Source organism: Haemaphysalis longicornis, unplaced genomic scaffold (assembly GCF_048455015.1).
Source record: "Haemaphysalis longicornis isolate Haplotype H1 unplaced genomic scaffold, Haemaphysalis longicornis Haplotype H1 scaffold_2, whole genome shotgun sequence".
NCBI classification, from domain to species: domain Eukaryota; kingdom Metazoa; phylum Arthropoda; class Arachnida; order Ixodida; family Ixodidae; genus Haemaphysalis; species Haemaphysalis longicornis.
In genome coordinates this window covers 103,706,327-103,721,859 of record NW_027526295.1, presented here as the reverse complement: position 1 = coordinate 103,721,859, position 15,533 = coordinate 103,706,327, and the positions used below count along the sequence as shown (strand labels likewise).

Here is a 15,533-nt window from a genome sequence, read left to right as displayed (position 1 = left end):
GTCCTTGTATAGCGTTCACACATCTGGGCAGGCTAAAAAATTTGGGCGAGAAAAAAATTGCTCAACATGCTGCACAACTCCAAGCTTGGACCTCATAGGTGAAAACTGACAGCACAATTACGGCAAGGGCATTGAAATTCACTAAATAAGAAAATTTCAATGCATATGTCACAAAAAACAAAAATCAAAAAAAAAAAAAAGAAAAAAAGTCTTCAAGACCAGTGCCCCTGTTTGAGACTTGATGAGTTTGGTGTCATTCCCCGGTATTTTCAAATGATTCAAGCTTCTCAGGAAAGACGCACTGTATTCAGCTATGAAGTTCTCCCCCGCCCTTGATTCAAGTCATCGTTAGAATGAAAAGGATCGCCGCAGAGTCCTCGAAGCACCAGCATACGTCCACTGTCAACATGTGAGAATATCACTGAGCTTCAGGTAGCGTGCTACGGCCCGCCAGCAGTCGACATTGAGGGCGTCGAGCTGTGTGCTGCCGTCGCCCAGCCCGCACGTGACAGACGCGTAGACCACGCCGGCGATGACGAGATAGTTCTCTTGAAGGAACCGCTTCGCCTTGTTTACATCGAGCAGCACCTGCGCAGCAAAATGTACACCACTCGTGGGGGAACAGAAATTGTGGGCTCACCTCTCGTTCCAATAAAAGTACACACAGATGCACACACCAAATGTTCAAATTCGAATTCAAATGTTTGGGGTTTAATAACGCACCGAAGCTACTCCTGGGCTATGAGGCGCGTTATCGCATCGCTATCACCACCAAACAATGGTGTCCATTTGTGGCTGAGTTTGTTTTGTGGCTTGTTTTAAGGGTGGTGCTGTAGGTGCACCTCTTCAGTGAAACTAAGTGATGCGGATGTGTAAAAAATGTCTGGTGTTATGCTTATTTTATAGTAAAATAAATGTTCAAACCCAGCTCCACTGGGTGAAAAGTCTATTGAAGCAAAAACAAGCCTGAGAAATGGTTCATTGTGGTGAGGACTTTGTTCCACTGACTTGTACGGCTAGCTGACAGGGAATAGGAACTATTTCGCTGAAGCAGAGTTTGTCGCAGCGGGGTTCGACCGTACAATCAAACGGAACTAGAGGACCCTCTACAATCGCCCAGTCACGTTTCGTGGCAGTGGCTTTGGTCAGAGGCCCCTAATCGCGCAAACAAGATTCTGTGACGCCAGTGGAAAATCACCCAAAATTGATTAGAAGTCACCACTGCTTAATCTGTTTTCCGTAATAATCCCAATTATTTTTTTGCACCTTGTGATAAAATCAGTAGCATTGTTAGTGGGACCGAGCAGTCTTTCCTAATGAACCAAACTTGTATTTCGTCTTCGTGGCTCCTTTAAGTTCATTACAGGTCATGAAAAATATGAAACATAACTGTTCTGAATGCTTCTCACTGGCGTTTATAGGTACGTGGCGTAACACACAGAAATGGCTTCTGAAACACATTGGTGCAAACCGTGCTTTCAAGGATGGTGAAACATTCAAAATTCACAAATATCCGAGTCAGTAATCTCGAGTTTGAATGGAATGGCACTATTTTACCTTGAATACTCCGTAGTTCAGAAAACTAACATAGCCACAAACTCACGCGTACAACACCTTGATTTATTGCGCTTTCCCTTTTCGTGCATGGACAGAAGCCTAGAACATTCGGAGCTGGCGTAGACACACACAAAACAAGAAAGGAAAATGCTGAAATATAGCGTGATTAAAGGACACTAAAGGCTGAATGCAATTTTGTTTTAACTGAAAGACCCTACATTTCATAGAACTCTATGTGTTTGTTCGACAAGCAACGAAGCACTATTTGCTGAGAAAAAAAAATCTCGCACCCCTCCGTCTAACGACAACGATGGTTGAACGCGAAGCTTTCTAGTGATGGATTCTTTGGTTGGCCAATCCCACACTGCGAATATGTGCTACTCTGGAGGTACACGCCACTTTTCAAGAGTACCCACAGTAACTTTCGAGTGTGCACTCTGTAGACCTAACATTTGGGTTTGGGTGTATGGCGCAAATTGGTATCTGCTGCTTGGCGTTCACTTTGACCATGTCAAAATGAAGCAATTGAATAGGCACCAGCTTCATAACGCAAGGGACCCAGGCTCGGGGGTGAGACAGCTGCATCAGATTTGGGAGCAGTTTTTGGAGCAGCGAAATCTCGATTTTGGAGCAGAAGAACCTTGATTTGGAGCAGTTGACGACATTTATTATGTCACCTTAGGTGCCTAAAAAATCAAATTTTTGGCAACTCAGGGGGGGGGGGGGGGTGCACTTTTTAATCAGTTTTGAACGTACATAACGCTGAAACAGCCTTTCAATAAAGTTTTTTCTACCAGAGTATCACGAGGTACAAACTGCACTACATTTTACAAACCATTTTTAAATTCTTAGGCTCTGTGATGCATAGATAGCGTGGAGTTCCATGGAAAATATCGAATGAAAAAACTAACCAATCGTAAGGCATTTTTATTATCATGCGAATGCCGAAGTTATTATTTTTGTAATCCCAGACTCGGCTTTAGGCACAAGTGTAAAGCCACGGCAAAAGTTGCGCAAAGCGAAATTACAGTCGTCGCACCCCACCAGCACTCCCATTTCAATCCCCAAGGTGCACGTTCACTACGATCGTAATTTGAGTAACGCTGGCATGTTTAGCCACCTCCCTTTTGGCATTAAATTTCACTTGAGATAGTTGAACCATTATTACCAGCGAGCATAATAGAGAGTTTTAGTATAGCGTTTTAGCTGTGGCGTTAACGTTTGCGCGCCGCTATCGCAAACGGATAACGCGTCGTTACGCGACGGTTAGCGTGCCCGCTAACGCTATGGGCGCGCTAAAGTGGTGCTTTCCGCTATACTAAATCTCTCCGCTATCGGAGACTGCTTGAACATTTTGCAGCGATGTAGCCTGCGCCGCCCCTTCTGCAGTGTCGACCGTCCCATTCCCGCCACTCGCAAGCTCGCTGTCAAAGGCAGCAATAACTCGTTTTATAACACCGCAATGAGTCTGAAGTTTCACTTCACGCACCGCGCCTCACACTCAAGGCCAAAACGCGGCAAATTCGTGGGCACCGTTTTTGATGAACTCTGTCTTTCGAGTGGCGCAACTTCCGGTTACAGATCAAACAAATAAATGTAAACCTAGCCCCCCCTCCCATAACCAAAACCACGGTAGAAATCTGCGAAGATAGCTCTGCCTGAACTAGAGTGAACTAGCATGAACCACGAGCAACTGCTTCGCCCGCCGGCCATGTTTATGTTCACCCCACCAAGATGGCGGCGCCCAGTAATGTCGTTCCGGATATAGGTTCGGGAGATACGGCGCTCCAAAAATTGCCGTTTTTTCATCAACTTGAACAAGTTTTGTCGCCTCAGTAAACAAATATTTTTATACAGGACTTTGCAATGGTTTACGATGGGAGAGCTTTAAAAACTTACGGAATATAACATGTGCAACCCGACATTGTGGCTTCCAAAAAAACTATTTCAGGGACAATTTTATAGGGGGCTTTTTATTGAATGATCAATCAATTAAATTTTTCAAACAGCATCACCTTAAGGGTGCTGGGAAATTATGCTGCCAGTAAGTGTTTACCCCCACAGAAACTGACGGGAGCATTAAAATCCTTGGCTCTCAGACTGTTTTAGAGCAGTTTGGCGCAATTTTTGCAATTTTTAAGCTTTTGGAGTAGCCTGGCACAGGAAAACCTATCTGTATCAAAACTGCGCAATATGGGCAGCTGTCTCACCCCTGCAGGCTCGATTGCGGTCACGGGAACCGTTTTTAGTGCACAAGTACTCTGGCGGCTGCTACTGTGGTTGTAACCGAGTAAGCGAAGACAGAAAGAAACGTCAAAAGAAAGTGTAGCGAAAGGGTGAGGGGCAGTATGCTGAGCCTGCACGAGCTGCACGTCGGAGTGTCTTGTGAAAGTGTGAAGGGGAGGGTGGGACGCGCTGCTATGGCGTCATCTCTTTCACTGCCTTCCCCTCACAGTTTCGCCAGGCTCATGTGAACCCCATTTGTGCGGGACGATTTGCAACAACCTGGTCGCCGGAGACTGCAATGCACTGTGAGATAACAGCACAGTAGCATGCGCTGCCATGCGTTCGCTGATCACACCATCACTTCCTGAGACGCAGAAGATATGCGCCATGACCGAGAAGACTACAGTTTGTGCTGCACACAAATTTTGCATTAGGGGGTATAGTAACCGTCAATGCATTTTTCTTTCACTTCACCCACGATAATTCATCATCGTCAGAGAAAGTTGGCTTTCCTGCAGAGCGTATTGGCCTACAATGGCATCAGTGAGGGCATTAAAGCTTCGCATTAATAAGTACATAAAGCTGGCGTTTCTTTTTCCTGTTCCCTTTCATTCTTTTGCGACGCAACCATCGCATCACCAAGTAGGAGCGAGGCACCGGTGCGGTCTGAAGCGTAAACAGTTGGCACTAGGCGCTCTCACGCTGGCAACAGTAGCTTTTACACCTCCGAGTTGTGGCCAACCGCCGAGAACGTTTCTGGCCGGGGAGCTGGCTTGGACTTGGACCAAAGGAACGAGAAATTCCTTTGAACACCCAAGCGCCCAGTCTGCCCACCTACAATGGACACCCAGACCCCATCAAGCCGGCCGCCAGCGAAGCCCCCTTCAAAAGCGACAAGCGCTGCTTCTAAAGGAGCACTGACACCAATTTTCAGCGTTAATATTATTGCACAGTTCACTTCCTTCACTCAACAGAATACCCTGGCTGAAATATGAGCGGCCTGCGACGCGAAGAAGATAGTTCAATTGGATCTCATTTATCGCGCCGATGGAGCAGCGCGCAGAGCGGCACTCAGGAAATGGACATCAGCGTGAGATCACTCCAGGAGAGGAAAAGAAGTGACGCGACAGCGCTTGTCAAAAACTCGGGACGTCACTTCATGCGCGCGGCTTCACGAGCGGCGAGCGGGCGCAACACCCTCTCAAGCGGGCGCCGGTGACGTCGGCACAAAGCGGTGAGGTCAGGCAGGGAGTCTGTCATATGCGCCGTTCTGGATGAAAGCGCGGGAATTAGAAACAAATGATTTTCAGGCCGTTCAATGTAATTCACTATCGCGCGCTGAAGTATTTGAAGTGCTGTTTCAGGTTGGCCAGACCATTAAGCATCGATAAAAGCAATAAAAGTGTAACATAAAATTTTCGTGTCAGTGCTCCTTTAAAAAAAGTAACCCAGTTGTCCCCTTCGGCTCCCCCAAACTAACAAAGGCGCCACAGTAGTGCCTCATCCCCCACGGCCTCAACACAACGCCACCGCCATTGGAGGTGGAGCGAGCAGCTTACCTCTGGTTGGGGCTTCTTGGACAGCCTGGCGAGGTGCTCCAGCAGGGAGGCAGTCCCGCAGAGCTCGTCAAAGGCTGCTGCCCAGCGACGCTCGACCCCCGTGGCGGCAGTGCCCGTATTGACGCTGAACACGAAGCGGGTCGCCTTGTTCAGCAGGCCCACGTTGTGCTCGACAGCGTCGTCAATGGCGGCACTCGCCCGCGCAATGTCGTCCCACGCAGAGGACCTGAGAGACAATGGTGGCACGCATGCAACGGATTTTTATTACTTGCCAATTAAACAGAGGTCTTTGAAATGAAGAAAGGTAAGTGACAACAGATCCTGCCGCTTCACTGGCAAGCACTTCCTCCACAACCAAGCATGTGCTGAAAACGGTGCAATCCAAGCTCAATGCACACGGAACTGACAAAGCCATTCTTTTTACTATCCCATCATAGAGTCAACTGTTTGGTTGATTGAATGATTGTGAGGTTTAACACATTTAAGCTACACCTGGCCTACGAGGCGTGCCGTAGTGGAGGGCTACGGATGAATTTTGACCACCTGGGAATCTTCAACGTGAACCAACATCTCCACCAGGGTGCCCGGAAAATTATTATTTTAAAACCCTCACTTTTCCAGGTTTTCCCAGACTGCTGTAGAGGTGGCAACATATGTAATACAATTAGTGTAGAACACAAAGCACTGTTTTATTTAAACAGTGCAAGCATAACTTATTTCCCCCAAATTTGAGCTGCTGCCTAGAGTGTCTATTATTGCACAAGGTCTGTGTAAACACAAATCTGCTCTTGCTCTTTAAGAGTGTCAGCCACTGCATAACCGTTCTCAAAGCACACCTCTTACTTCTTAATAAGAGCGTCTATTTTTTCTTGCAAGATGAGGACACCAAGCAGCCTTCACTTCTTATCTTCTAGTTCTTTGACAAGAACAGCCACTTTTTTTGTTCTTCTGAACATGTTATTCCCTGTGTCTTTGTCTTCTTTTTCTGCAATTCCTCCCTAAAGACCCTGAAGGAATTGCAAACCATCAGCACCATCTTGTCAGTAATTTCAACTTTGTCCCCTCAGACTGCTGCCAACACAGCATTGTGCACCAGTCGTCATGCTAGGAGTGAGTCTTCTTTCATGTTTTCCACAAGGCATTCTCAGTTGACTGAGAAGCCTTTCTTGATTGATTGATTGTAGGGTTTAACGTGCCGACGCAATGCAGGCGATGAGGCTTGCCATAGTGGAGGGCTCCGGATTATTTTGTCCACCTGGGGATCTTTAACGTGCGCCGAAATCACGTGCGCACAAGCGTTTTTGCTTTTCGCCTCCATCAGAAAAGCAGCCACCATGGCCGGGAATCGAACCTGCATCCTCATGCTCAGCAGCACAACGCCTTAGCCAGAGAAGCCTCTTTCTACGGCAGCATTGCTGTCAGACAATTAAAGGATGATCTTGATAAAAGACGGCAGCTTTTTGTGATCATGCAAGCAGAGATCTAGCCACAGAACGTCCAGCTTGTTTTTTCCTGTCAAAATTTTTCAGTTTTCCCGGGTGAGGCTCAGTTAACAGATGTGTGTGCACGAACGATGGGCTCATTCTGCTTGTAAACCAATCGGCCACTGGTGCTCTGAAAGCACTTCAAGTGCAAGGGTCAGTCATTTTGGACCAGGCTCCGGAGACAGGAACCCCTAGTTAGTTCATATTTCAATGGTGACCTCTCCACCACCTTTTGAATGCACACTAACAAAGGAAACACAGCCTTTCTTGAATCGGAGCAAGAGAGAGAGAGAAAAGACTTTATTGATTAGAAACGGTCCGGTGGCGCCGATGGCGTCATCCGGGCCAGCCCTAGGAGCTTCAGGTCGGGCGTCCGGCGCTCGGCCCCAAGGGGCTCGCGCCGCCTACCCGCTGCCTCTCCAGGGCCTCCCGGACGCACTGGACGACTAATTTCTGGGTGTTATAGTCTGACGAGGTGATGGCTCTTCGCACTGTTACTGGTAGCTGTCGGATGCTTGAGGGTGCGGGGTCTTGGGGTGTGCATAGTAGTATGTGGGCCAGCGTGCCGCGAGTGGCGCGGCAGACGGTACACTCGGATGTCTCGTAGATTGCGGGGGCTATGTGGCGGCCCAGTACTGGTGTGAGCACAGAGTCTGTATTTGGCGATAGAGGGTCCCCTCGCTTCGAGTGAGGTTGGGGTGTGGGGCCGAGAACCGTCTCCTGGTGTCTCGGTACCACCGTAGTATGTGCCATAGTCTTCTAGTGGTGTAGGTAGCGAGTAGGGCGCATCTTCATGGGATCTCCGTCCAGGATTCAAGGGCGTGGGGGGAGACCTCTCCTGGGGGGCCGCCCGACTGGTGAGTTCGCGAGCAGCCTGGTCCGCAGTGATGTTGCGGTTGCGGGCGCGGTCTACCCCGGGGGCCTGCTCCTCGTGTGCGGGGAACCATGGCAGTCTCAAGGGTCGGGTGGTAGAGCCTGGAGCGTTGCTGAGAATTCGTGCCGCGATTGCCGCGACAGCGTTGGTACCGTAGTTGCGTATGGCCGATTTTGAGTCACTGAGGATGACTGCGCAGCCGGGGTCGGCTGCGGCGAGGGCGATGGCGATTTCTTCTGCTTGCGCTGGTGTGCTTGCTCGGAAGCTGGCCGCGGTGACTGTGATGCCTGTGGTCGCTGTCATGACCGTTGCCGCGTACTGCCCGGGTCTGGCGTGGTATGCGGCCACGTCTACGTATCGTGCACTCTCGTCATTGGCGTACAGTCTACTGAGGGCTCTAGCCCGGGCTTTCCTACGAGCGTCGTGGATGCCCAGGTGCATGTTCTTCGGAATGGGCGTGATGTGCAGGCGGCGAATGAAGACCGGGGGTAGAAGTTGTGCTTGCGGTGGGGGGTCGTAGAGAGGCCGGAGTCCTGCCTTGTCGAGGATGTGGCGACCGGTGGGCGTGCTTGAGAGGCGATTTAGCTGGTTCATGCGTTGGGCTTCAGCAATCTCGGCGAGTGTGTTGTGCACACCCAGCTCAAGGAGGCGGTCCGTTCTAGTGCATCTGTACAGTCCTAGGCTCTCGTGGTATGCCTGGCGGAGGGCCGCGTCTATGCGGTGGCAGTTTGGGTGCCTTGCAGAGTTCGTTCTTTGCAGCAAACCCAATGTCAAAGGCAGCTACAGGTACACAGTTCTCGGGTTTTTCCCAGGTAAACCTTCAGTAACTTCTTTCTTTACCAATTCTTGCAAGCAGCGACTGTAGGATGGTCTTCACTGCCATTGAAAGGAAGGTAACCACTGGCTTGTTGGTCTGGAATTCTGCCAAAAATGGTTTCAGTTCCTCATAAATCGACAGCACGAAGGCTAGCTCTGCTGGCAACAGCTGATCACCAACTGCATTCACAACGGCACTGTAGCTGAAGCACATCGTCCACTTGTATGCCTTCACAGAGCACTTTACGAACTTTGCCAAGTTTTGAAGAACTTGTAATGCCCTGGTGATCACCCTCCCCTTTTCGAGCTACCTGACTCCACAGAACTTGAGAGGAAATAGTGCACTCCCAGTAAAGTCGATGTAGTCGGCACAACAAGCAGGTACACGTTTGAACAGGCCATAGCTGCTGTGAAGAAATGCTATCACATCCCAGCCAGTTACAGCGTGGCCTGCTTTGTACACCACATTCATTACATGCAATCCACAACTTCCAGTATCTAGGATATTGCGACTCTCATCTGATTCCTTCAGTTCCTTCTTCAGTTACCTTAACAGCTTCATGTTCACATTAGGCCCATCCATTGAAACTTGTAGTACCTTGGCTTGCTAGCTCGATCTCTTCTGGGGCCTTCCTGAATGCAACTTCCCGATCCTCCGCACAGGTGTGCCCCAAGAAGCATGAAGTGAGGTACTGCATTTTCAGTGTCATCAGTAGTGTCATCTCAATATCGGACAAGCACATCCATCTATTGCTTCTGGGCCACTCTGTCTTGCACCTTGTCAAACGAAACGACTACGAATGGCACACAGGCAAGGCTTGATAGTAGCTTATTCTGAAACTAAGGCGCAACACCATTGCAAATTGTATACCTCACCCTTTCCTTCCCAGCTGAAGTTCTGGGGCGACTTCACATCCCGGAAACATAACAGGGAGGAGTGCGGCCGCCGCCACTGTTGACCGAAGGAATCCATGAGTCGCAGCCATGCTTAAGCACCAAATTATCTCGACCTTTGTCACAGCACTCTTCAAAAAAAAAAAAAAAAAAAAAAAAAAAAAAAAAAAAAAAAGCCCGCTTATTGATGTTTTTGCACTTGTGGTGGCTCCTCGGGTGCACAGGTGCAGTCTCCACTACATTGGGCCAAAAAATGTTCGTTGCTGCCGTTAAAAAGGATAACATTCCAGTTTGCGAAGCGCTTGATTGAGACTTCAAAGCAGCAAGATGCTCTCTGCTGGACGTGTGACTGGAAACTGCCGTGTTTCCCATGTTGCTCAAATAAAATGTTTTGCTACACATTGTGCTCCGAGTACTGCAAGGTTTAATCCAGGGCTTAATCCAGCTTGCATATTCCGAAATGTTCGAGTCCGTCCAGTCCGGATGAAAGGAGCACTTTCTTGCTACCAACATCGTCACTGGAGATTTCCCTTGCGAAAATACGATGCAAACACCACAACGTCGAAGGAAGGTTCCACCGTTCCAGAAACACGACTGAACAAAAACAACAAAAACGTATACCCAGCATACCCAGCTTGCACTGCTAAAGGTTGCCAGGTCCCCAGAGAAGAAAGGCCATACTTGTCAACCCTGCCACTGCTAGAAGCCCCGCTGGCTTGGATCGAATTTGTTCGTGTTGGCTACTCCCTTTGCATCGATTCGGGTGAGCTGAGTCCGCACTCCACTCTACGCAGAATTTATTCCTTTTTCACTCTATGATGTTTTCAAGTCATTTTCCCTGACTGGGTTAGCTTTTCGACAATATTTCCCGACGATTCCCCGATTTTCCCCGGAAGATAACATTCCCCAGACAAGTCCCGGTTTTCCCAGCTGCTAGACACCTTGTTGGCACATGAGCGTTTCCGCTTTCTGCCTCCCCCAGAAAAGCAGCCACTGTGGCCAGGTTCGAACACACATCCTTGGGTTCAGCAGCACAACACCTTAGCCACTGAGCCACATCAGCAGGTGCAGATACAACATGTTCAATGCACACGAAAATGACACAGCTGCCCCTTTGCTATCCTATCACAGAGTCAACTGTTTGGAGACCACTACCAGCTATAACTCCAAACAAAAAATGCATGTGCAGATGGGTTTTCTTTTTTCCCATAATCCCTCTAGGAGAGCCTCTTGTTTCCTGTTGGAACCTGGTAGCAAGGTGTGAGAAATAACGTGTTCAAATACTACCAGAATGCCCAGTGGAACGCCCACTCGAGATTTGGGAGACACATGAGACACATCAGATGATCGCTTCTGCGAAACAGACGGGTCTTGCTCGCTCAGACCACAGAAATAAAAACAGCAGCAGTTTAGCACTCTCGGCAAATGGTCCGCGACGTTTCTTTATAGGATTCAGGAAATACATTTACACTAGCATGCCCACTTACCAGTTCTCGCTGACAGACAGGCAATTACAAGCGTTCGAAAAAAAAAAAAAATGACCCTAGTGCATGTCGAGGTAGGGAAAATTAACATTGACACTCTCTGCCCTCATGAAGAACAAGTTGCGGGGAAAAAAAAAAATGTAAGACTCGTTTGAAGGGGCCATGAAGACAAAATACGACTTTGTTCAATTCGAAAAAGAGAGCCCCGGGAAACTCATTCACCTCCATTCCATACATGACAGATGTCTTTTTGAACAAACAAACAAAAAAAATTACACCATCTTCCCGTGGGGAACCCGGATGAGGATGCGAAGCATCGTGGCGGTTCCGTGTGGTTCCATTGTGTTGCCGTTATGTTGAGTGATCTGGTTTTTACTAGCGCCAGAGGGAATTCCGCGTCCGGGTCCACACCGGTGGCAAAGGCACGCAAGTGCTGTTGTGTTACGGTGAGTAGGTGGTGGTTCTCGAGGCGCCGAAACTCGTCCATCATGTTCTTGTCGATGTTGTCTCTGTGGTAGAATCGGTAGTCTCCGTCAGCTTTGGTGAGGTAAAGGTTGTTGACATTGGTGCACCGGCTGAGAGCAATGTACACGCCCTCCTCTTCGCAGCTTTGTCTTCTCGTTCTTCTTCTTCTTCGGCGGTTCCCCTACAGGAAGATGACGACGGTGGTTGAACGCGAACCTATCTCGTGATGGATTCTTTGGTTGGCCAATCCCTAGGGGCATCCTGCCACAATCAGCATCAGAGGTGCTGCGGACGGGGCTGGTTGAGTTGCAAGGCGCGTGGCGCTTCCCGCCACAGCTTTCCCACGGGAAATTCAGCATCCCCCTCTAAGTTTTCAGTTCGTCGTTTCCGTTGACGTGCAGCTTCGCGTACCTTCGTTGTATCAGTAGCTTCTTGACGTAGTTTGAATGAGGATTTGTAGCGTCGAATGAGAATGAGGAATGAGGATTTGTAGCGTCGTGGGAAGAGCACCGCGTACCTCCCGTTGCGGCCAGAGAGTTGTGGGATCGAAACCGGGCGCTGCTAACTATTTCTTTTTTTTACAGTGTAGTATTGCGGAGCTGTGAATGTAAGGAGGAGAGTTGCGCATGCGCAGTGAGCGTGTGGACGGCGCCGCCATCAACGACGGAGGACCAGGCGAGCCTAAGAAATGCTCCGCATTTAAAAAAAAATATGAAATATTGACGAACTCTCAAATTTCTTGCTAGAGATAAGCACCATCGGCAGGAGTGACGTATTGTGTGCCAGTACTATAAACATTGTTACCAGGGTGCTAAATGCATGTTACCATCCAGGTGATATGATCAAATGCAACTGGATGCCCCACTACAATCACACAGTCATGTTTCTTGGCAATCGCTTACGTTGGAAGCCACAAATCACGCAAGGTTTTGTGACATCATATAGAAACTGCCGAAGGTGGCTGGTGAGTCACCACCGCTTCATCTGTTTTCCTTAATATCCCCCCTAATTTTTTGAAGTCTGTGTGATAGAAATGGTATTCTTCTTGGGACAAGGCAGTCTTTTTAACAAAGTAAACTTGTACTTCATCTTCAGGCCACTTGAAGTGCTCACGATCTACCACTACAAACATGCACCATGCTCTTCACTACCAGAAATGGGCTTTCCTGCACCGCACTGGTGACATGCAGCCAACGGCAAGAGGAGCCACACCTCCATTCAGCGCAAAAAAGCCGAAAAACAGAAGAAAGATGAGAGAGGAGAGAGACAGACTGTGCCTGCTTCTTGTGCAAAATGAAACCATGGATCACCAGCATCAGCAAGCCCAAAACCACACTCCAATAGGCGAGTGGAAGGTGCGTTTGAGGAGCGCCTCCTCTTGGCATAGCGCCCCATCCGTCCTACTGCTTCTCTTTCAGCATCCCAATAACGTGGCTCACTACAATTGCTCTGCTCAACTATCTCTGGATCAGAAAGCCCAGCTACATACATACACAGTGCTTAGATTTTCAATCAAATGATGCACCAAGCATATCTTTTTTATGCTCGTAATATTCCTTTTTTTTTATATCAGACATCGGGAAAACACAACCTTGTTTCGCTTCATCCCTCTAGGCACAACCACAATAATGCTGTCTTTAAGGGGGTCCTGAAATGCCTTCCGCCGATGCATGGATGTACATGTAACCAAATAAAGCAATGTATTAGCAATCTCCTCCTGCAAGAACTTTGTTAAAGCGATGAGTATTAGCTGAGAAATCGTAAATCAAAAACCGCGAATTATCGTCGCGCCGTATTTCCTCCTCCTTTCAACTGTTTCTTCGCTGTTGGCCTCCCCTCCCATGATGCTCCGCTCCTCAGCGGTGACGTACTTCCGCTATTGCGCTCCCACAGACTGCCGTCTGCTACGGGCCAGCTCTTTCGGCTTTTTCATCTCTGTAGACACCATGGACACAGGCTGGAAAAGCGAACGAATGACCTGGCCGCATGTGTGCGGCCTGGCCTTGCCCTTTCGCGGTGTACAGGCGTCCACAGAATAAACCGGACCAAGCGAGCGGCGCGCGATAGCTATCGGTGCGACACCTTCCGGCCCAGCGCCTGCTGTCGAGATAGCGGAGGGCGCATGCGTATCCCTCCCTATAGTTTGTGCATGTCAGTTTCCTTGACTGCGGCTGCAGCACTCCGTTCCTCTCGAATGCGACGCGCGGCGGCGCCTTGCGCGGCTCGCCTACCGAGCGGGCGTGATGCTTGGTAGCGGCCGGCAGCGTGCGCCATGCGCTGATGCCGCGTAACTGTGCGTTCATCTGAGAATGTTTGTTCGGCGCTCTTTTTATCATTTTAATGACTACAACGCAAACTGGCGTTGAAGAAAGGCTGCGATAAAGATTCACACATGACTGAACCAGTGCTGGTCGTTATGCGACAAACACAGTTGATAGCAAGAACTGAATACAGCGAAGGTTTATTCGGTTCGGAACAAACAAACAAAAAAAAACATCGGTAATTGTCCGAGTGGTTCCCCTTATTATTTGTGTGTGAGGTTTCCGTCGTTTTTGATAACTTCACGAATGCGTCGGGGGAGCGACTCATAAAGCGACTTTATGATTTCGGGACGGGGGCGCAGGCGTTCCCATTCATCTTCCACTGCCTGCCACAACTCGTCCGCCGTGCGACCGCAGTCATTTCGTTTGCCGAGATTCATCTTCATAATCCCCCACATATTTTCTATCGGATTTAGGTCTGCCCCGCACGGAGGCCACCGCAGCTGTCGCACCGCGTGCTCCTCGAGCAGTGAGCTCACGGCTCGTGCTGTGAAGACAGGGGTTCGGTCCTGTTGCAGGATGAAGCACCCGTCCAGGACGTAGGGGAGCAGACTTGTCGGAATGATGTTACAGTACTGGGAAGTATTGAATGGCCCAGAAATTCTGACGAGGGGTCCCAGGCCGTCCGCACTCATTGCGCCCCATACGCTGACGGAGCACCTCCCACTGGAAAGGACGCGTTGGATGTAGCCGGGCTGGTATCTAAATACCATCGGGCTAAATACAGATATACATTCAGGAAAGATATCTCCGAGAAAAGATATCTTCGAAGATGTTCGGAGGGTATACTAGATAAATCAATGAAAGGACATTCGCCGTGTTTGATAGTTTACATCGATTGAAATTACTGGCACATTTTTTTAGCGGGAGGCTGCACCCCCACTGCCACGTAGGCGAGCAGTATCCTGTATAAAATTAAGCATCAATTTCATCCTCTTTCCACATCGGGAATTACAAAAGCCCCGTTAGCCGATGCGGGTTACCTGAAGTGTTTCGTAAAAAAACAGTGACAAGAAACGCTTAACAAACGGTGCTTATAAAACTACGATTAAAACGTTTCAAATGAACCCAGCTGAATAAAATTTACAGGGACATTGTATATTGGTTGTATATCCTTCCAATGGGTGACATGGAAGGAAACGCATCATTGCTTTTCGATAGCAATTCACTCACACCGACAGCTGTGTATTTCGGTCTATTTTTCCGAAGCGAATAAACTCTTTCCTTCCTACTTTCTTCCCTCCTCCCATCTTTAAACCGCCTCTCATATGCCGCACGAGAAAACTCGAAATTAAAAAAAAAAAAAAAACATCGCTGTTTTTAGTTCTATCAACTGTAAACTTCCGCAATAAAAAAAAAAAAAAAACTGTGTGTTTGTCGTATAACGACCAGCACTGGTTCAGTCATGTGTGAATCTTTATCGCAGCCTTTCTTCAACGCCAGTTTGCGTTTCAGTCAATAAAATGATAAAAAGAGCGCCGAACGAACATTCTCAGATGAACGCACAGTTACGCGGCATCAGCGCATGTCGCACGCTGCCGGCCGCTACCAAGCATCACGCCCGCTCGGTAGGCGCGCCGCGCAAGGCGCCGCCGCGCGTCGCATTAGAGAGGATCAAAGTGCTGCAGCCGAAATCAATGAAACTGACATGCACAAACTCTAGGGAGGGACACGCATGCGCCCTCCGCTATCTCGACAGCAGGGGCTGGGCCGGAAGGTGTCGCGCCGATAGTATTCGCGCACCGCTCGCTTGGTCCGGTTTATTCTGTGACCGCCTGTACGTAGCTGCAGGGCTGCAGTTGGTATCGGCGGCGAACTCGCAGCCGCGTGGGGAGAATCGTGCGCTCGTTCCC

General features: G+C 49.0%; 1 protein-coding gene and 1 pseudogene across 1 annotated transcript in view; both read right to left on the bottom strand.

Moving 5' to 3' along the window:
• Positions 1–218: 218 nt before the first annotated feature.
• The window catches only part of LOC144169085 (uncharacterized), a 54,688-nt gene continuing 39,373 nt past the window's right edge, over positions 219–15,533 (bottom strand). Inside the window, exons 4-5 of the mRNA XM_077698090.1 lie at positions 5,343–5,568; positions 219–588 (exon numbers count right to left, since the gene is read on the bottom strand). Coding sequence (XP_077554216.1) covers positions 403–588; positions 5,343–5,568 — 412 coding nt within the window. The 3' untranslated portion in view covers positions 219–402. The remainder of the gene's footprint in view (positions 589–5,342; positions 5,569–15,533) is intronic.
• On the bottom strand, positions 8,034–9,923 carry LOC144167280 (uncharacterized; annotated as a pseudogene).